The sequence below is a fragment of the Arachis ipaensis genome, chromosome B9, assembly GCF_059453495.1.
Source record: "Arachis ipaensis isolate K30076 ecotype BB chromosome B9, ASM5945349v1, whole genome shotgun sequence".
Lineage (NCBI taxonomy): Eukaryota > Viridiplantae > Streptophyta > Magnoliopsida > Fabales > Fabaceae > Arachis > Arachis ipaensis.
The window spans coordinates 149,958,481-149,981,435 of NC_142444.1; the positions used below are offsets into that span (position 1 = coordinate 149,958,481).

Below are 22,955 nucleotides of genomic sequence, written 5' to 3' on the forward strand. Positions count from 1 at the left end.
TTTTTTTAAGAATGTTAGTTGATAATTTATAGATTAGTTGTATTTATGCATATATGCTAGTTACTAAATTAACTAATTAACACTAAATTTAGTATTATTTTAATAAATTAGTTAATTATTAAAAAATTATTAATTTTTAATAATAAATTAATAATTATTAATTATTTAACTAATAAATTATCTTACAAATATTTAGGCTTGTAGTATTATGACTATGTATTGTATTGTTGATGTATGTATGTATATGTATGTGGGTGAATAGAATAAAATAGGATACAATATTAATATTATTAGAGTTATAATTAATTATAATTTTTATAAATTGTTTGATATAATATTTGGTTATATTTTTATAGAATTTATAGGTGTTGACATGTAACTATTTACTGTCTTTGGATTCGTACAATCTAAATGTGGAGAAGTATTTATGATTTATTGGTTTTTATCACGTTTTTATATTAAAATAGTTCAACGTCAATCAACAACGATAAATACTCTAATCGAGAGGTGACACCCAGACACATATACATTTTACCTTTCAGTTAGTAAGTGTGCTGTGAAACTGGAAGATGTGACTGTTATTTTTGGTCTTCCAGTGACAGAAGTGACTATGAATAGTCACAAAGTCTTAGAGAATGAGTGTTTGCACTAATTTGAAATTGCACCGAGAAAGTTAGACTGTAGAAAAAGTTTCATAAAATTGACGTGGCTTCGAAATTCAAAAGATCGTTTGTAGTTGATTGACAAAAACAGCATTTAGAGATACATGAGTGCCACATTATGTTGTTATTTAGTATGATCTTGTTTGGAGACAAGTTTGAGCCAGCTGTGCACTGAAAGTTTCTGGCTTTGCTTTGTAATTTGACAGTGTCGGACAGTATAGTTAGGGATCGGCATGCCTAGCACACATGTACAGAGCTTTATGTAAGACATCTCATTTTGATTGCAAGAAAATCGATGATCCACTAACACTTCTGTTAGGTTGGAATTGGATCCATCTACCATTTCTTGCGCCAATTTCTGGACATTTCTGCATTTTTTCGTTTGCAAACAGGTAAAATTATAGACTAACATCGTATTTTCATATTTAGAATGAAATTGTGTTAATGAAATAAATCATGTTAGGTAGCATAACTGGGAGCGTGCAGACCATCGTTATAGATTTCTAGTCTTGTTCATTTTAGGAAGTCCATGTATGTTTTCATTAAATAAGTATTTGTTTCAAGTTGAGTCTTATTATTATTTGGCTTGTAATCATCTGTTTCTTTTATCATGTACAGTTTGTGTGGAGTCTATGGTGTTGATCGCATTAAGCCAAATTTAATTTCTGCAGACATCTATATGCACTCAGTTGTGTGGAACACTACAGTGCCGTTAATATCATTCGAATGCATTGAGTGGCATACAACCGATAGATTTAGGCGACAGTTTAGTTTCTCCAAAAAATTCCTAATAAAAAACAGAGTCTAGACAAGGCACACAAAAAATTAAATTCCATTTCCACAACAAATTCACCATCCACCACAATAAAAATTTCTACTACAACAATATCATATGATAAATATTTAATAAATAAATATAATAAATGAAATTAAAAATAAAATCTACCTATAAATTATAAATCATAATAAATCATTATAAACTAATATCAAAGTTATACATAAATATTCCCATAAAAAAATTCACATCAAAATATTAATATTAATATAAAAACATCAAACATACGTACATAAATGTTAATTATATTTAACCAAATAAATAAATATAATAAATATTCTCATAAAAAATACTCACATCAAGAATTTTTTTTGGTGACTACTCACATCAAGAATTAATATTAATATAATAAATATTCATATAAAAAATTAACATTCACTATATTAATATTAATATTAATATTAATATTAATATTAATACTAATATAAATAAATATTCATATAAAAAAATCAATATTCATAATATTAATATTTATATTAATATACATAAATATTCAAATAAAAAATCAATACTTACCGTATCAATATGAATATAAATAAAATTGACATTAAATAATTATCTCAATTTTAACTAAATAAAAATATAAACACATAAATAAATATTAATTAATATTTAATCAAATAAATAAATAAATTTATTATCTTAAATTTAACTAAATAAAGACATAAAAATTCTAATTAATTATATTTTCACATGTCACGTAATTAATTAATCGATCGACAATATAAATTATAACAAAATTCTAATCCCTTGTATAAATATAGACACGTACTTGTATTCATATATATAGAATACTCTATAGAGCATGCATGGTATCTAAATCTAAAGTACGCATGAAAGATGGTTCCTCAAACAGTTGTTGGTTTGCTAATGCATTTGTCACTTCTGTCACATTTGTCTCTGTAGTACCGTTAACTTGATTTTCGTCTTCATCTGAACTAATGACTTTGTAATCGTTTTCAAACTCTTTCTCATTGTCACTATTGTAATCTTTCCGTTTAATATTTCAGTAAACTTCAGATTGTTCAAACTCAATATACAACTCAATGAACGACATCTGAGAGCGACTTTTAATATACATTGAAAATATCTCTTGCATGCTTGTTTCATCAGTTACATATTTAGTTTAAAATTCAACGAATCCACCAAATATCAGTATAAGATACCTGTATAAAATACATGATATTCTCCTTGACATTTTAGAATCTATCTTCTCATAAATCACAACTTTTAGTTTTTCAAATGAGATTGTGAATGAAATAACAACATCTAACGAAATTTCACAAACAAATTTCACTTATTCAAATATTTGTAACAAAATTTGACCAAAATAATATACTTTTAATACGACTTTATTATCTTTTTTTTTTTCTCACATGAATATGAATTTTACTATAATTTTTTTTCAAACACATATAAAAAGGATAGTTCTGGAGAGACTCAGAGAAGGAAAAGAAGAAGAAAAAGAAAAATCTGCCAACTCAGATACGAGTTCCATATATATATATATATATATATATTAAACAAATTAATTGGTCCGATTTCTATTAACACATTAAAAAAAATAATTTTCAATAAGCAAATCGGACAGTTCGATTTGCTACCTCTCTCTCAAAAAAAAAAAAAAAATTAAACTACATTGGAATCAGGCGATCTGGTCACTTACATGCAAATTTAAATTTTTTCTTTTACACAAATCAAACCATTCAATTTGTGTACCTATTTTTACTAATAAAAAAACCAGACCATCTAATTTTTTATGTCTATATTTAAAAAAAATAACCATTACATTTAGGTCTAGCATCCAAAATCTCCATAACAAGGTACAATACACATAATATGCATGTCGAAAAAAATGGGCCGAAAAACCAGTCCCGTTAATTCCGCTAGATATTATCTAGGAAAAAAATGATGTTATGAAAATGAAGTGGCTCCAAAATGGAGTGAGTACATATAAATACATAAAGAAATAAATGTTTTGGTGTAATAATAAGAAAACGAAAAAAAGAAATTAAAATTCTAAAACATAGTTTTCTTCTTTTCGGTGACGCTGAGCTTCCTCCTTCCTTCTTCCTCACATCACAACACACCACCACACGCTTTCGCATTCGAATTCGCATTAAATTGAAATTGCAGCTCAAAGATCCTATCTTTAGGGTTCCCAATTTCATTTTCAAGTAATCGCCCAAATTCCATTCCATAAACCCCCGAATGCCAGTGCCGTGATCGGATCCACCTTCTGCCGACGACGATGCCGGCGCCGCGGAGCGTCACGGCGGTCGATACCGGTAGGTTGCTCCTCAGGGACCTCGAGAACAATGGCGAGGACGACTCCCCCGCCGCCAAGAAGCCCAAATCGGAGAAGTTCCCTCTCAACAGCTGCGAATTCGCCGCCGCCGTCGCCGTATTCTTCCTCTTCGCCACCGGTCTTTTCTGCATCTACCTCACCATGCCCGCCTCCGAGTTCGGCCGCATCAAGCTCCCACGCACCCTCTCCGATCTTCGCCTCCTCAAGTAAATAAAGATCCCTCTTTTCATTGGTTTATTTGAATCAAATTAGCATTAGATGAACGTAGCATCAGATTGGTTGGAACATTAGTGATTAGACAGGGGGAGAGAGAAAGCCTTTTTTTTTGTGGGAAAAAAAAAGAAAATTTTGGAATTTGTTGTGTTGTTTTGACTTTTGAGTGTAAGGGTGTGTTTGAATCTTTTTGTGTAGTTTATTGTGTTGTTTCTTTGTGTACAGAGAGAATCTTTCAGCATATGCGAGTAACCACCCTGCACCGTTCATTCTTGGTTACTGCTCAACCTACATCTTCATGCAGACCTTCATGATTCCCGGGACCATCTTCATGTCTCTTTTGGCTGGGGCCCTCTTCGGCGTTGTTCGGGGAATCCTTCTTGTTGTTTTCAATGCCACTGCCGGCGCTTCCTCTTGCTTCTTCTTGTCTAAATTAATCGGACGCCCTTTGGTTTCTTGGTTGTGGCCTGAGAAGTTAAGGTTTTTCCAAGCTGAGGTTTGTGTTTCTTTTGTGTTCATGTGGGAATAAGCTAGGTTGAACTTTGTGATGTTAACTTTGTTGTAACTTGGTTTTCTTTTGCTTTAATCAGATAGCAAAGCGTAGGGATAGGTTGCTGAATTACATGCTTTTTCTGAGGATAACACCAACTTTGCCAAATCTTTTCATCAATTTGGCATCTCCCATTGTTGATGTACCGTTTCATATATTCTTTCTGGCAACATTGATCGGTCTTATTCCGGCGTCATATATTACTGTCAGAGTAAGTTTTTGTGCCCATGTTGCTGTAATTTTAAGATATGTTCTTCCCTTTCCTGTTTCTGCTCAGCTTGATATTGTGGTAATCCTAGTTTGTTTATATATTTATGCCTTAATTCTCGAGTGATTTTAGCTCATTCTGGTTAGTTGTCTTCTAGTTGCCTGCTGGCTTCTAAACTTTAAGTTCTTGAACTCAACCTCCGAGTATATGATCAATGTGTCCTCTTACTCAAAGTGGGCAACCAGGAATATATGGGCAAAGGGTCTTTGTGGAAGTTTCTTGCAACATTTGTTGGATAATCGCATCAACTTAAGGGGACCAATCTTGATCCTCAAATGAATTAAGTTGCTCATCCTATTCCATAAGCTCTGCTAATGACAATTTAACAGCTTTTTCTTTTTTATAGCTTAGGAACCTTGGAAGTTGATCTGTTCAAAATAGTTAAAATTGGAATGTTTTGTCATGATCATGAAGAATAGTTCCTACTCCCAAGTTTGTTTAGGTTTCTTCATTACATTTTGCTGTACACTACTATTAGAGAACTATGTCCAAACCTTTTTCTCCTCATGATCAGAGTGTGTTTCAGGTCATCTACCTGGATTGGATAATTAAAGTAATAAGAATGGTTCCATTTGGATATCGAGTATTTGCTTGTTTTCAATTTCATACTCAAAAAACTAATCTATATCTACCAGAAAAAAATTAAAAAGAAAGGAAAAAAAAACAGTTTCTCACTCATATTTTGTTTCTTTGATCATGAGTTAGACTGACAGTCATTTTATATTAGTATGCTGTTTTCATTTTTCTGCTATATGTCATTCTGATTTGAATTACATTATATTTTTCACTTCGTTTGATTCCAAACTCCCAGATTAGAGGCTAAGAAAAATTCTGTCCAGGTTTGTCTATACTGTTGTGGTAGCTGTTCTGCATTTATGTTCTAATGTTTCCATTGTTATTTAAATAGGCTGGTCTTGCTCTTGGGGATCTAAAGTCATTGAAGGATCTATATGATTTCAAGACATTCTCAGTTCTATTTCTCATTGGTTTTGTTGCCATATGTCCTACACTTTTGAAGAGGAAGCGAGTGTATGAATGAAAGCTATGCTGGCTCACCACACATATCATCAATGGCAAGTTACTTAATCATTGAATTAGATTTTGACTATTGATCAAAGTGGATTATGATTAACCAATATATCGTTGAGAAAGGATGTATTATTATTAATTAAAAACAGGATATGCCCCATTTTATTTTATATGGTGGAGCCACTTTGTTCTATATTATTTTTGTTTTTTCTTTCATTATTATTTTCCATTTTGATGGCTAGAAGAGGGTAAATGTAGAATTAGTTCAGTGGGAATCAGATCATCCAGCAAGGGCCAAGGGTTCTAATGGAGCATTTAAGTTACTCATAATGTAGCCATTTTGGCATCAGGGGAAGGATTTGATAAATGTTCTTGTGAAGCTGTCAGCATATGTGCCTTACACCATATAGGAACTGACTCTGTATCATTGTTTATCAATATATGTTATAATAGAGAAATTCATTTAATTCTCCCTGTTCAATTTTGATCCTCTCCAACTCGATGCTTCCACAAACAGTTGTGGAGAAATTAGTGGGCATGATTGTCACATTGTGTGTATCATATCATGTATTGGAAGTACAGTATCAAATTTGCAAATTGTATCTCTATTGGTTCAATCAGAGACACAACTGCAAATTTGATTTGTTTCCATCATGTGTTGTAAAATATAAACATGATCAAGAAAGATGGGTAACAAAAGCTGAAAGTGCAATAATTCCATGCTGAATCTTTTCTAGTTAAAACTGGAATGTGACAATTGGAAACATGAAAAATGGCAATGTATTTAGGAACTAGAGTTTACAATATGGCATACATTAGCCAGATATGAAGTTAAACAGCTCCTCTAACAAGCAAAATCAACTATAACAAAATGATAGCTTTATGAGTAAAAGATTCAAGAAGATACAAATATTGGCACAGTACAAGAGATGCTCATGACTCCTTATCCTCGTCCTTGATATCGTCCATAGTAACTTTTGGGTAGTTCTCATAGCCCATAATGCTATTTATCCTTATGCGTGTATTTGGCTGTAATAACAGGTTGAAAACCAAATCAAACATCACACTATAGTTTATAAACAACGAGCATTTGATAAATATTGTTTGCAGAGGAAGATGCTCAAATGCTGAACAACTTTGTTTTGTTACCTGTCTGTGTCCAATGGTTCTGCGGTACTTCTTCTTCTTTTTATATTTGAAGACAATTACTTTGTCATCTAAACCCTGCATTACAAATAACATGGTTAAGGCGGAAGAGTCTTTTCTTCGTGGAATAGAAAAGATGTAGCAAGATGTGGCATATACCTGCTCTTCCACTGTTGCATATACCACAGCATTTGTCACAACTGGTCTTCCAATGTAGCAAGATGTATCAGTGCCAACCAGCAAAACCCTATGTAAAGCAATCTGCATATGCCTCCAAGAGCTAAAATTAAAAAACTGAAAGCTAAAGAAGTTTCTTAAGTTATGGATAGATATGCACAAATTATTATCACTTTAGCAGCATCAGCAACAGCACTAATCCCTCAAACATAATCTCATTTTTCCACAGGTCTAAAGTCTGATTCATTAAAAGATAGTTACAGATCCTAACCCATAGTTCGGAGACCATGAATTGGTCTCAAGTCTATATTGTTGATAAACAACAAACATCTATTGATCAATTATTCCAAACAAAATCACTCTATGCAAAATAACAGTGGACCATACTTCTAAATACATAGCAAGAGTAGAGCAATTCGATAAACCTGACTCTCAGAATAAGCTATATTAAAGGTATGTATGTACCTTGTCATTAACCTTAGCACCTTTCAGCCTCTGAACAGTTATCCAACGACCAGGGTGAACAATATATTGGCGTCCACCAACCTAAACAACTCGCCATAAATTGAAACAAGTTCAGCTCAAAAAACCACAAGATACTTGCATGAACCACAAAAGAAAACAACCATATAATCGATAGTAAAAATTCATCTCAATTATTTATTCTACACGAAGATTTATATTTTCAGTTGCACCAAAAAAAAAAAAAAAAAAAAGAAACAATAAGTGAAACAATTTGGGTACCCAGAATTCTGAAAACTCAAGTGCAAATACCAATTAATACCGTCAAGGGTCACATTTTAAAAACGAACTGAATTCACTAATTCACTTTAAGCAATTGGGCACTCCGGAAAATACTCAAAATCGAAAATTTAATAATAAAGGTAGCATTTTGATGAAGTGAACCAACCATGACGACAGCGAAGAGACCAGGCTCCCAAGACGGAGGCTGAAGCGGTGGGGACTGAACAAGCTGCGTTGCTGGTTGAGGGTCGGAGAGAGCTTGGGCAGTGTCAGAGGATTTGGGAGGGAGGAGGGGTAAGCGAGGAGAGAGAGTGGGTTGAAAGGAGAGAGAAAGAGAGTGAGTACGAGAGAATGGGAAGAAAGTGGATTGAGAGAATGGGGTTTTCGGGCTATGGTTGGAAATTGCGCAATGGGTTGTGAAGGAAGTGCAGATTGTAGAAAGAGATGCAGCTGCAGAAGCCATTGTTGAGAGAGAGAGAGAGAGAAAGAGAGGCTTCTGGCCTATCCTCTATATTCCTATCCGTTTTCTATTTACCAGAACTACTATCTATGTTTTTCAATTAAAAAATTATATTTTTTACTTTTAAGTTTTTTTTTTTCTTTTTTAAGACGGATGTGAGTTATGGGCTAATTTTTTTGTAATGGATTGAAGAGGTGTGTTATGCATGGTTATGGAGAGTTGATGTATTTTTTATGGATATGAAGATAATTATTTTTTTTTAAATTAAAAATTATAAATTGGAGGCTCAGATTTAAGTAGGGGTAGAAAACTAAGGGTCAGATTTTGGATAGAGTAAAAAACTAAGTCTCCATTTTGGGTAGGGATAGAAAACCGATGGTAAGTTTTGAGTAAAAAAATAAAAAAAAAATCAAAATTCTTCAAATCGAATGGTCCAATTTACATGTTTCAAAAAAATTTTAACGTTAAAGCACAAATCTAAAGGTCAAATTTGTAAATTTAAAAAAAAAATTATTCTATACAAAAAAAATACATCAACTCTCCACATTATTTAAAAACACCACCACAATCTCAATAATAAAAATAAAAAGTGATGAGTTATGAGGTGGGAAGAACATTTTTTGTTTTTGATATTAGAGTAATAATGTCATTTTTTTAAATGTGAACGTATTATTTTTAAATGTAGAATTATTTAATTTAAGAAGTAGAAATTAAACAATTTAATTTATAAAAAGTACATAAATTGAATCGTTTAATTTATGACGGATATAAAAATTGGACTGTCCAATTTATGAGAAATACATAAATAGAATCGAGAAAGTTTTGTTAAAAAAATAAAAAAAAATTGAAATACAAAAATTAAACCGTTTAATTTGTGTATCTTCCATTTTTTTAAAAAAAATTACCAAAAATTATAATATTAAAATATATCACTAATTTTAGTTCCATTAAAAAAAAAGCTATGGGAAGAAGGCAACAATGTTTAAAATTTGATCAACTGTTGACTTTAAATTTGATTGGATTATGAAATTTGGGTGAGTATTCAAATGAAAATGTTATGCAAAAATAATTATTAAATGATTAGGTAAATTAATATATTTGATACCTACTTCATATAATACACAAATTAAATTGACATGAATAAAATTTAATAAAATTCTATATGATCAATAAATATTATTATTTTAAATTAATAATTGATTAATAATAATTTATACTTATATTTATAAAATTTTATATATAAAAAATATGTAGTTTATATTTATAATTATCAAAATTTACACACATAAATCAATATAACTTATACTCATATTTATTAAAATTTATATGTATAAACAAGTAAAAATTATGTTAAAAATAATTTAATATTTATACTAGTCAAATATCGACCAAAATTATTATAAACTGCTAGTTCTCAAGATTTTCTGTTTTATTTAATAGGATAAATTACCAACCATATTATGTATATATAAAAAATTAATTATTAAATTAATTATTCATATAAAATATACATAAAAATAAATTAAACAATCTATAATATATGATAACTGATTTTTTGTAAGTATATAATAATTTTTAAAAATTTAAATAAACTTCAACCGTCAAAAGTACAGTGTATATTGTTTCTCTTTCCATTTTTTGACTCATTTATTAACTTAAATTTAACTTAAAGCAAATATAATACGGGTTAAAAATACAAGTGGAAAAAAAAGGCTATATTGTTTAAATTTATAAGTAAGATTACATGAAAAAACAATAATTACTAAATTCTTTTAAAATTTTGCTAATAAGTCCTTAAAAATACTAATTAAGGTTATTTATCATACACTTTTCAAATTTTTATACAATAAATATGATGAAAAGTTTTTTTTTTTTTTTTTTTGTCTTTTTAATACAAATTTTCTACCTCTAACATTTTAAACAAATATTTTGAACAATAATGCTAGGGAACCAATTCTCTATAAGCTAAGAATCAACCAAATACAGTTGGGCTTGGAATCGGAAGCCCAATTGGCTCCAACATCCCAAAAATTAACCCACGGTAAACCAGAATAACCCTCATAAAAAATCCTACTTTCACCGTTTTACCAGAAGTTTCAAAAACATCTTCACACGCGCCACACCACCGGAAAAATCGCGGAACCCTCTTCCCTGTCCTCTCCGGCTGCCGCAACCCCGTGCTGAAGCCTCAACCCGCCTCGCGCCTCCGCGCCTCTGGAACTCTGCGGCTGCATGCAGGTATACCCGGCGCATCGGAAGCCTCCTGTTGCAGCTGCGCCTTCCGCCGGTGTTCCTCCAGTTCTCCAGCCCAGCATCTTCTGATCGTCTCACCAATTATCAAGTATGGTAGATGTTTCCTCTGATTTCCTATGCATGTTTTGAAAACAGAATTGGACGTGGTTTTCTGTGTAGTGGTAATGGTGAATTTTAATTGAGTGGGTGTTTCTTCTATGTTGGTTTTGCTCAGGTAATATAACCTCGGTGCATCACTGGTGGTTGTCAAGAGTATTAACTGCATCTTTTCCTGTTATTCGGAAGTTTCATCACAGATAATTTTTTTTTCTTGATCCCTAATTGAATTTGGGTCTGTTCTTAATAGATAAAACCCAATCGAAAAAAGTTTGATTTTCTGATTACACATTTATACGAGGTTTTAGATGAAATTTGTTGGAGTTTGTAAGTTTCCAAGAAACATAAAATTAGAACTTTGATGATAATCCAAAGAAGCTGATGAGAAACACGTAAATGGTGTTATTGTTGTTTCTGAAATTGTTACTGTTTGACCCTTTTTTGGGTGTATGTAGTTCTTTACCAAGTGGAACATATATTTAAAGACCATGTCTTTATTTATACATGTTTTATTGTTGAAGGGTGTTTCTTCCTTGGAGCTTTATGCTATGGGCTTATTTGTAATCTTTGGTTAAGAAGTGTTTTTTTTTTTAAATTCATTGGGGGTAAGATAGGTACTTCAATGGTAATTGTGATATATTTTCTAACTGGAATTGGGTTTGAGCTGATTTTATAAACCACCAGCAAGAAAATTTGATTTTTTCACCAATAAAATTTAGGCAATTCATCAATTGCCAGAGTTAAGCCTATATAAAGATTAAATAATTTGTACTTGTATTATAGATGATGAGCTTTATTTACTATACATACAGTGAGCTCATGATGTTGGTGGAACATAGCGAGCCGAGTTCTGTGATGACTGATATTAAATATGATTTTATTTGTTCAGTACAGCTTAATTTTCATTTGCAAATATTATTATCGTAGAAATTAAATTTATATGCACTGATCATTTGTACCTGAAATAGACACAACTGCAAATTTCTTATGGTATGCATTTTTCAAATTGAACTGTAAGCGGTTCTTTGAAAGGATTCAATTTCCATATATGTACGTGCACTTAATAAATTAAGAATTTGTATATTGAAATATTAGTCACTCAAGCTAATTAAAAGAACAATAATTGTGATTTATTTTCGAACTGAGATTGGGTCTGAACTGATTTTATAAACAACCAGCAAGTAAATTTGATTTCTTCGCCAATATTTGTTGGTGGTGTTACTACATCTCTTGGTGTTTATTAGATACCTAGAACGTAGAATTTGAAATGGTTTATTCTTGTTTTGTAATCTATGATTAGCTTCAGGAACCACTTTGTTGGATGTTGCTGAATTGCTATAACTAGCGAATGGATGTTTCTGTAGTTAGAATTACTACTTCGAATGTTGGTTTGATATGGTATTAATTGATGTTGGTTTCATGTTGCATCATCAACCATGTTTTATTGAGAACTCTTCTGATGTTGCCTATGATGTTTGTACAGCCATTAGAAAGCCACTAGAAAGACAGCCAGGGGGGAGACAACGGAAGAAGACAGATGCCTAGGTAAGAAAAAATCAATATACATGTCTTAGTCTATCCATGGCCTCCTGATAGAGTTATAGGCATTCATACACCCATTTGCCGACTTAGATTCGTTTCGTGTGAGCCTAATAAAGTCTGTTTCATTGCAGGTTCATGATTTCATGTTGCGGATTTTGTCAAGTTGATGGTGACAATCAAGACAAATCCTCTGCATGGATGGTGCTCATGCTATGCATTAGGATGTTTTTTTTTCTTTGTAAATTGGATGGTTCTGAATTTATTTTTTGATCTATCATATTTTAGGCATTTGAACTTGTATATACTTAATTGAGAAGTGAATTGCTCGTGTTTTGTTAGATACTCCTAAGCAGGTTTCGTATGTTAGGTATTTTAGGATTCTCAAGCAATTAGTTTTCAATCTATGGATATCAATAGTTCATTAAGAATGCACTGCATATTTATACTATTTCGTCAACCCTGATCGGTGTACAGTACACATTTGTTCATGCCTATGCTTAAGTTGTAGTTCTTTCCATTCAATAAGCGTGGTGTTAACTAAAAGGAGGCATTATTTATTTTTTTTATCACTGTTTTCTATTGCTGAAATTGTGACATTGATGGCAGTTTAAGCTTTGCACTGCCTTCGGTCATAATCAATCTACACGGCCGGTTCGTTTATGGTGGCACCGGTGAATTTAACCAGGATTTTAATAGGATGTTGCTACTGATAGGCACACGGATGTTACTTTTCCTTGTAAGTTAGATGATTCTGAATCTGTTTTCTCAACTATAATATCTTAGTCATTTGAACTTGTGAGTCCTTCATTCAGAAGTGTGTGGCTCGTGTTTTGTTATATACTCCTCAGCAGGTTTCATATGTTAGGTATTTCAGGATCCTCAAACAGTTAGTTTTAATTATTGTGGATGTCACGAGTTCATTAATGAATGCATTGCATAATTATACTATTTCGTCAACTCTGGTCGGTGTATTTTAATTGGATGTTGCTACTGATAGGCACACGGATGTTTCTTTTTCTTGTAAAATGGATGGTTTTGAATATGATTTCTATGTTTCATGTGTTACGCATTAACAATAGTGTGCATTTCATTGAGATATGAATGGCTTTTATTTTTTTCTAAATGGCAATTTTCGGGCCGGATTTAATACATTTATTTCTTTTGCGAACAAATAAGTGATACCTCATTTCTTTAAAACCATAGTAACCAAATATTGGGGAATAATAACAACATTTGTACTTTTGATTCTTTTAATAAATACTTCATAACAGGATAAATGAAAGTGACAAAACAGAAAAATGAAGAGTTTATTCAGTTGTGTCTAAAGGACTAAGAAATCTAGCTAAGAATGACAAATTACTCATGCCAAAAAACCTGACTATAAATGCCTAAAAGAGTTCAATAGGTCCATGAATCCGCCACCATCTGATGAATTCCATATAGTAGAATCCTCAAATCTGTTGTCTACAGAACCTTGACGATTATTATCTATCTGAAGGTCAACAACATCCTACAAGATCCACAACACAAAGAGAACTACATATATGAATCAGGAACACCATTCCATATAAAAAATTTAACATAGACGTCACTTCTGACACATACCGGTTGTGATTTCCTCTTCCTTTGTTCCATTGACTTCTTGATTGACTTGTCCAACTCTGCTCCAAGTCTCTTACCCTTCGGCCGTCCTTTGGTTTTCACCCTTGAGGGTCCCTGTATGTCATGTAAAATAACATCGCATGTGCTCCGTGTGGGCATCGTATTCTGAGTCCCATCAAAAGTAATGGAACGCATGCTGGCACGGTGATCAGTCAGCTTGGACTTTGCATCCAAAAAGGCAATATAAACTACCAATAATTTTGTCTTTTCCAACATAGATCTTACATGTCTTCCACACAACCCAATTAATTTCCATATCCACTATCTATGTCTATCTCTATTGGAATTTTTAGTATCAATGACATTAGCTAAGCATAGCCTTCTCCACAACCCAATGTATTCAATTGCAATCATACCTTATTAACATGTCCACTAGCAACGTCGGTGTGCCACATTTTTTTCAAAGAAATAAATTTAAGAAACATCTAAAAAACATGGAAAAGAAACATTCACACTTCAGGTTCTCATATAACATCATGCAATTCAAGACTAACATATACAACATACAACATACCAAGGAACCCTCTTGATTAACAACGCTATCGACATTCAATTCATCATTGCCTTCACTAGCATTGATCACTGTGCTATTCGGTTCCCCTTCCGGAAGTGAGTGTTCCATGGAGAATTTTTTTCCCGAATATTTGCGCCGCGACGGCCACTTCTTCTTTTTAGAGTAAAAGCGGCACTCACCGAGGAAAAGCAAGGACAGAGCCCGGGTTTATATCATTTGATGTGGACGGTCTCAAGCAAGTGATGATGATCAACGTGACATGCATGCAAGGCATCCGGGGACGTGTTGCACCAACGGCGGCTTCTTAGTGAATGAAAAGCGGCCCCGACGGTTGAGGAGTGACGACGGCGACACAGCTTGAGTGATTGGGTGAAAACGGTGGAGGAGGTAGGCGGCTATGCTTCTTGGGGGAGAGAAAAAGAATGACGGCGCTAGTTGGAAAGGGTAACCCAGGGTAGTGAAACTGAATGCTCAGCGCATCTGTTTCCGTGATTCTCTCCTATGACTATCGTATCTTCCCTCATGTTTTGTATGTTGTCAACAATAATTTAAAAAAAAATTAAATTATAAATTAATAAAATTAAATTAATTATAATTAACTATGTTGTTCCATTCTTGGCTGATTATTAGTTGGTTCCATATACTTTTTCTTTTTCAAATTGAATTGTAAGCGGTTCTTTGCAAGGATTCAATTTTCATATATGTACGTGCACTTAATAAATTAAGAATATGTATATTGAAATATTAGTCACTCAAGCTAATTAAAAGAAAAATAATTGTGATTTATTTTCGAACTGAGATTGGGTCTGAACTGATTTTATAAACAACCAGCAAGTAAATTTGATTTCTTCGCCAATATTTGTTGGTGGTGTTACTACATCTCTTGGTGTTTATTAGATACCTAGAATGTATAATTTGAAATGGTTTATTCTTGTTTTGTAATCTATGATTAGCTTCAGGAACCACTTTGTTGGATGTTGCTGAATTGCTATAACTAGCGAATGGATGTTTTTGTAGTTAGAATTACTACTTCGAATGTTGGTTTGATATGGTATTAATTGATGTGGGTTTCATGTTGCATCATCAACCATGTTTTATTGAGAACTCTTCTGATGTTGCCTATGATATTTGTACAGCCACTAGAAAGCCACTAGAAAGACAGCCAAGGGGGGAGACAACGGAAGAAGACAGATGCCTTGGTAAGAAAACATTAATATACATGCCTTAGTCTATCCATGGCCTCCTGATAGAGTTATAGGCGTTCACACTTCAGGTTCTCATATAACATCATGCAATTCAAGACTAACATATACAATATACAATATACAACATACCAAGGAACCCTCTTGATTAACAACGCTATCGTCATTCAATTCATCATTGCCTTCACTAGCATTGATCACTGTGCTATTCGGTTCCCCTTCCGGAAGTGAGTGTTCCATGGAGAATTTTTTTTCCTGAATATTTGCGCCGCGACGGCCACTTCTTCTTTTTAGAGTAAAAGCAGCACTCACTGAGGAAAAGCAAGGACAGAGCCCCGGTTTATATCATTTGATATGGACGGTCTCAAGCAAGTGATGATGATCAACGTGACATGCATGCAAGGCATCCAGGGACGTGTTGCACCAACGGCGGCTTCTTAGTGAATGAAAAGCAGCCCCCACGATTGAGGAGTGACGACGGCGACACAGCTTGAGTGATTGGGTGAAGACGGTGGAGGAGGTAGGCGGCTATGCTTCTTGGGGGAGAGAAAAAGAATGACGGCGCTAGTTGGAAAGGGTAACCCAGGGTAGTGAAACTGAATGCTCAGCGCATCTGTTTCCGTGATTCTCTCCTATGACTATCGTATCTTCCCTCATGTTTTGTATGTTGTCAACAATAATTTTAAAAACAAATAAAATTATAAATTAATAAAATTAAATTAATTATAATTAACTATGTTGTTCCATTCTTGGCTGATTATTAGTTGGTTCCATATACTTTTCCTTTTTCAAATTGAACTGTAAGCGGTTCTTTGCAAGGATTCAATTTCCATATATGTACGTGCACTTAATAAATTAAGAATATGTATATTGAAATATTAGTCACTCAAGCTAATTAAAAGAACAATAATTGTGATTTATTTTCGAACTAAGATTGGGTCTGAACTGATTTTATAAACAACCAGCAAGTAAATTTGATGTCTTCGCCAATATTTGTTGGTGGTGTTACTACATCTCTTGGTGTTTATTAGATACCTAGAATATAGAATTTGAAATGGTTTATTCTTGTTTTGTAATCTATGATTAGCTTCAGGAACCACTTTGTTGGATATTGCTGAATTGCTATAACTAGCGAATGGATGTTTCTGTAGTTAGAATTACTACTTCGAATGTTGGTTTGATATGGTATTAATTGATGTGAGTTTCATGTTGCATCATCAACCATGTTTTATTGAGAACTCTTCTGATGTTGCCTTTGATGTTTGTACAGCCACTAGAAAGCACTAGAAAGACAGCCAAGGGGTGGAGACAACGGAAGAAGACAGATGCCTAGGTAAGAAAAAATCAATATACATGCCTTAGTCTATCCATGGCCTCCTGATAGAGTTATAGGCATTCACACTTCAGGTTCTCATATAACATCATGCAATTCAAGACTAACATATACAACATACAACATACCAAGGAACCCTCTTGATTAACAACGCTATCGTCATTCAATTCATCATTGCCTTCACTAGCATTGATCACTGTGCTATTCGGTTCCCCTTCCGGAAGTGAGTGTTCCATGGAGAATTTTTTTTCCCGAATATTTGCGCCGCGACGGCCACTTCTTCTTTTTAGAGTAAAAGCGGCACTCACCGAGGAAAAGCAAGGACGGAGCCCCGATTTATATCATTTGATGTCGACGGTCTCAAGCAAGTGATGATGATCAATGTGACATGCATGCAAGGCATCCGGGGACGTGTTGCACCAACGGCGGCTTCTTAGTGAATGAAAAGCGGCCCCCACGGTTGAGGAGTGACGACGGCGACACAGCTTGAGTGATTGGGTGAAGACGGTGGAGGAGGTAGGCGGCTATGCTTCTTGGGGGAGAGAAAAAGAATGATGGCGCTAGTTGGAAAGGGTAACCCAGGGTAGTGAAACTGAATGCTCAGCGCATCTGTTTCCGTGATTCTCTCCTATGACTATCGTATCTTCCCTCATGTTTTGTATGTTGTCAACAATAATTTAAAAAACAATTTAAATTATAAATTAATAAAATTAAATTAATTATAATTAACTATATTGTTCCATTCAGTTGGTTCCATATACTTTTCCTATTTCGAAAGAGTAAATAGCCATTTCTAACCATGAAAGATTTATATGGTGACAAAACTGACCATAAAAAATTAAAACTAATGTTATATCCATATAAGATAAATTTTATACGACAAAAATAACCGGACTTGAATCTACTCGACCTACGAAGTCATTTCCTATACCTATTCTACCTATACATAGGAATACAAGCCAAAGCTATCGGCGCTGACCGCGTCCATCTTATCTTCTACGGGGTAGGTAGATAGGAATGGTCCTCTTTTGCTACCATCAAGCCGATGGTCTTCGCCTTCGGTGACTTCTCCAGGAGGATGGGAAAGTCAAAGTATAGACGGTCTCTCTTTTTTCTTCGTGATATTGACCACATTTCTTCAACAACTAGAGCGGTCCTCTCGGAAGGATGTTGACCCCGTCAGGAGAAGAACTTGCAAGAAATGCAGACTTCGGTGGTCCAAGATAAGAAAACCTTCAGTAACAGTAGTAACGTAAGCATGAGACTCTTTGGTAGTACCGGTGAACCAGATGTTCTTAGCATCAAAGAGGTAATTTTGTGTAGACTGCTTTTTGAAAGGTAATCCAGGACGTGAAGAATAAAAAAAATATTTTGAGTTTTCTATGTTTTCCTTGTTTGTGAAAAGGAATCAGTACACTTCACTCGATCCATCCACGAATGTTTAGCACTCCTCCACCCTCTGCCAGCAGCTTTCTTCTCTTATGTATGAGATTTTCGCTCACTAGGGCCGGGGTTGGTCTTTCTAATCAATCAGAAAATTCCAAAAGTTGAGGTTGAGATGGTCCTCGAGAGACAAATGGATTGCATTGGATCGGATCCAGCGCTACTTATCTGATATCCCTACAGAGGAAAGCCCTTGATGTTCTGGGTTGGACCCAGTGACTGAAGCCATGGCCGGGGGAATAGTCTGCAACAAAATCAATTGAATAGCTCGAAATACAGAAATGGAAGTCCGGTAAGCGTATCGATTCAAGTAAGGGAATTGATTTAGGTAGGGCCTTGAACCTTGAAGTAGAGCTCGAAGAACGAGCCGTGCAAGAACGCGGGGATATAGCAAGGGATTCTCTCAGTCGATACCTACCACGACTTGTAGGAAATGCTGGAAATGATGCTAAGTACGCTTCCGCTAGTACAGGGTATGCCATAACAGCGCTACTTATCTGATATCCCTACAGAGGAAAGCCCTTGATGTTCTGGGTTGGACCCAGTGACTGAAGCCATGTCACCAATAGAAGCTCTTCTAACTTAGCACCCTAAAAGTCTGTCTGTACAAACGATCTAGGCCTGTATTCGCTTTTTTATCATTTTGTTTGAGGCGGGCCGAATATAGAATGATATGCAGAAAGTAGAATCCATCATTGATTTGAGATATTGATAAGTTGTGGGGCTTACTTCCTAGCCCCAGTGGGAGTAGTGACTAGCGTTATAGGTTGTTGGGCGGCCGGAAGGTTGCCACGAGTAAGTAAGTAAGTTTGGGGGACCGAAGTCCCTTTCGATGACCTGGCACCGGACACGTAGCTTACCGAGTCATATTCCTAATAACTTATCAAATTACAACGTATTAACCGCTAATGCACCTTTCTTTTATCAAATCTCAGGGACATGGTACAGTAGATGAACAAGGATAGAAGAGAGCAAGTCAACTGCACACGAATTCTCTCTAACTAGATAATTGAGGGCTTGTTATTCAACAGTATAACACGAGGCATATATTGGTGTCAACCAAGAAGATATATATCAATATATCTGTTGAAAATACGTTTATTCATCTAAATTGATCTAAATTGGCTTTTTTCACCCTTCTCAAAGGAACCGTACGTGAGACTCTCGCGTCATACGGCTCCGCGTTCTAAGGACAGGTGTACTAGCAACCAACTAGCACAACTGCACAGGTTAATCAATCATACTTAAACTCTTAGGCTAACCATAGTCTTCAGAGTTACCACCGATTGATTGCCTGCTGGAGTCGAGTAGACGAATAATCACCGTCAAAAGGCCGAGTTGCCGAAGGGGATCAGTACAAGACGGCGGACGATTGCCTATGGAGGTGATCGGCGACCTCACGATCGCTTACCAGTTCCGGTCTCTTTGACCCGATCCAACTGTATCAATTGTTTTCTAGCTGGCGCTGCTTCAATGGCTCGATATGAAAGACGACCAGCTCTACAACTTTGAGTGCCATATCTTCCAAAACCTAGTTTTGTTACGTCTGGTCCGAGGTAAGCCTTCCTCTATCATTGGTAGGCCATTAATTCGGGATCCTTACCTCAGCGGTGCCGAAGTTTGGTTACGCCTCGGGGACCTACACATATTAGTACAGTAGACCGGGGTACCCGACCTCACAACACTCTGTCGAAAACATGAGGTGGGAGTGCGTCGAAGCATGAATTGACCTAGCGACGTTAAGATTTAATAAATGAAATAATCGGACTAGAACCAATAGAATTCTATAAAATCTGGATAGAGATCTTTCCTACTTTCAGTTTCAGTCAAGTGAGTTCTATGCTTCTAAGCCCTTTCGAACTTCACGCCTGACTTCTCTATTGATCTGACCCTAAAAAGGGATCATATAAGGGTTCATAAGATGAGAATAGCTAGAGCCTACAACGGTAAGAGGAAACTCGGGATTCGTACCATGTACTCGGTATCTGAGTCTTTTTGCATACTTTAACTCCTCGCTATAGTACACACCAATGGATATAACTATCATGGGATTTCCTAAAGTGCTAACCCTAGTTTGATGTTTTTTAGTGGGTTGGGTGACAGATCGGCCATAGGAGTGCTCCGGGACCAGGGCAACCAATGTCGAGCATACGACGGATATTTCATCAAATAAATGAGGGCTTCCGGATATTTCGATTCCAGCTAATGATGATGCTATAGCTTCAATTCGGTTAATTCTTAACGGCAGTCGCTACGAAATAGACTTTAAACCGAGCGGGAACATGGCTGGGAGTTTGAATATCGATTCATTAGTAAAAAACCGTCTCCGACTTTTGAATTGCCCTCCTGCGGATTTTACCCTATCTACACTCGGAGCCAATCTCCCACTCGGAAGCTACGAACGTAGGCCAAGTGTATAATCCTGTATAATCTCGAATGTTATCAGTTCCTTCTCTTCCGAGTTGGCATGAAGCCTATTCTGTTGTATGGTTCGGGTTTCGGGTACGACGAGAGCGGGACTGAAGAATGAAATAGATTTCCATGTTAGGGAAATTTTCTATTTATTATTATTTAAATTATTTATTAACTCTTTTCACCTTAGATCAGGGCTAGATCGGGACTTTTAGGTAATTTAGACTTTATAAGTATGCTATCCTTGGCGACGATATTTGTATCGCCGACTCAAAGGTCGCAGAAGCTGGATGGATGATTAGTAGACCAAGTCCAATTCAATGCAAGGCCTTCAAGTATCAATTTTGGCACATGGCAGCCATAAGCCGTTGAATTCAGTCCAGGAAAGAAGGAAGAGTCCGAAGCGCATTCTATTTCTAATACTCAAATCGAAAGGCCTTCTCCTAGCGCTTTTTCTTACTATTACTACCGAAAACATTCGTTCTTCCGGAGAAGCAGGCTGAGTGACCACTCCAGTTTGATGATCACTACTGTGAAGTTGGATGGAAGAAACTACTTAGCTTGGTCTCAGTCGAAACGGAAGCTAAAAAAGAGGATTGTCCCGTGACCAATTGCAGTTAAATTTTTGTTGGTAATTCCATAAATACCCTCCTCCTTTCCTCTTCCTTCTTCATCTTCCTTCTATAACCATTATTTACTCCACTGTAAATTCATTGTTCCACCAGATCTACTCTATTCCCACTTTTTCCAAACATCTACATCTTGCCAACAACTACTGCATTCCTCTCCTCTCTTCTCCCAAACTAACCCAAAGCCCCATTCAATCCTCATCCCTTCATATCTGCATTCAAACCCAAACCCCTCAAAACCCTCACCACCACCAGATCCGACACTCCGTGTATTCACAAATCCTACGTCGGCGATGTCTCCTCTGCCATCTCAGCTTTTTTTTGTTGTGAACACAACTGCCGCATTGTCTTCCCAAAAATCTCAAGTCACGCCTCCAAAATGACGACACACTCTACGGCCTCTTCCTCTTCTCCTTCTCTCCAACACTCGCCGAAATCGCCGACTTGTAGGCTACGACTTCGTCGCCATCAACATGGAGCACGGCCACGGCGGAATCTCCGACGCGCTCCCCTGTCTCCACGCTTTCGCAGCCACTGGCACCGCCGCAATTCTCCGCGTTTCTGAGAGCTCCGCCACTTGGACTAAGAAATTCCTTGGCTTAGGCTCACAGGAGATCATGTTTCTAATGATCGATTCCATCGTGTCGTTCTGCCAGATCCCTCCCATTGGGATCCGTGGCTCGGCTCACTCCGTCGTCCGGGCTTCCGGTTACGACATAGATAAAGGTTACCTTGGTAGTTACCAAGAAGAGATGTTGATTATGTGCCAGGTTGAGTCCGTTGAGGGAGTGAAAAACATTGGTGAGATTTCAGCCGTTGATGGCATTGATTGCATCCAAATGGGATCGTTGGATCTGAGCGCGAGCATGGGGTACTTGTAGGATCCAAGAAATGGGAACGTGAGGCAGTTGATAAGGGAAGCTGAGGCGAAAATTCTAAAAAGGCGCAGCAGTGGTGGATTCGGCATGGGGACTTATCTGTCTGGGTTTGCTATGCTGCATGATGGGCCTGGGGACCTCAATTCTCAAATCATGTGGATATCACATGGTGTTTGATGTTGGGTTGTTTAGAAGCATTGCTGTGGAAGATGTGAAGAAATTCAGGTTGAGTTTGATTGATGAAAGGAAGATGAGGAAGGAAGAGGAAAGAAGAGGGTATTTATGGAATTATCAATAAAAAATTAATTATTAGTCATTTTTGTCAAACGAAACTTATGTTACATGGATATAATTTTAATTTTAATTTTTCATGGTCCGTCGGTTTGGTTTTCGAATCTTATGTTACATGGATATAATTTTAATTTTAATTTTTCATGGTCAGTTTTGTCGGTTTGGTTTTCGAATCTTTCATGTTAGAAACGGCTATTTACTCTATTTTGAAAACACCTATTAGTTAATCTTTTTAGCCTTTTTAGCGATGCCATTCAACTAATTGTTTCCTTTTTCTTTGTTAAAAACATTGTAAATTAAAAATTCAT

General features: G+C 35.5%; 2 protein-coding genes and 1 pseudogene across 3 annotated transcripts; 2 read left to right on the plus strand and 1 right to left on the minus strand.

Moving 5' to 3' along the window:
- The first annotated feature begins 3,475 nt into the window (after window positions 1-3,475).
- On the plus strand, window positions 3,476-6,332 carry LOC107618799 (putative membrane protein At4g09580). Its single transcript, XM_016320963.3, has 4 exons — window positions 3,476-4,011; window positions 4,244-4,514; window positions 4,609-4,779; window positions 5,744-6,332. Exons 1-4 carry the CDS (start codon window positions 3,749-3,751, stop codon window positions 5,873-5,875), a joined length of 837 nt encoding a protein of 278 aa, XP_016176449.1. The 5' UTR covers window positions 3,476-3,748; the 3' UTR covers window positions 5,876-6,332.
- Window positions 6,333-6,622: 290 nt separating this feature from the next.
- RPL21C (Ribosomal protein L21) lies at window positions 6,623-8,475 on the minus strand. Of its 2 annotated transcripts, XM_016321417.3 has the most exons (5): window positions 8,099-8,471; window positions 7,654-7,734; window positions 7,171-7,272; window positions 7,015-7,089; window positions 6,623-6,894 (listed from the first exon to the last, which is right to left on the minus strand). In XM_016321417.3, the coding sequence occupies exons 1-5, from the start codon at window positions 8,393-8,395 to the stop codon at window positions 6,799-6,801; spliced, it is 651 nt and encodes a 216-aa protein (XP_016176903.1). In that variant the 5' UTR covers window positions 8,396-8,471; the 3' UTR covers window positions 6,623-6,798. The 2 variants fall into 2 exon arrangements, with proteins under 2 accessions (XP_016176903.1, XP_088355665.1); XM_088499539.1 differs by having other exon boundaries at window positions 7,015-7,272; window positions 8,099-8,475.
- Window positions 8,476-18,252: 9,777 nt separating this feature from the next.
- On the plus strand, window positions 18,253-22,654 carry LOC107616359 (uncharacterized; annotated as a pseudogene).
- Window positions 22,655-22,955: the final 301 nt, after the last annotated feature.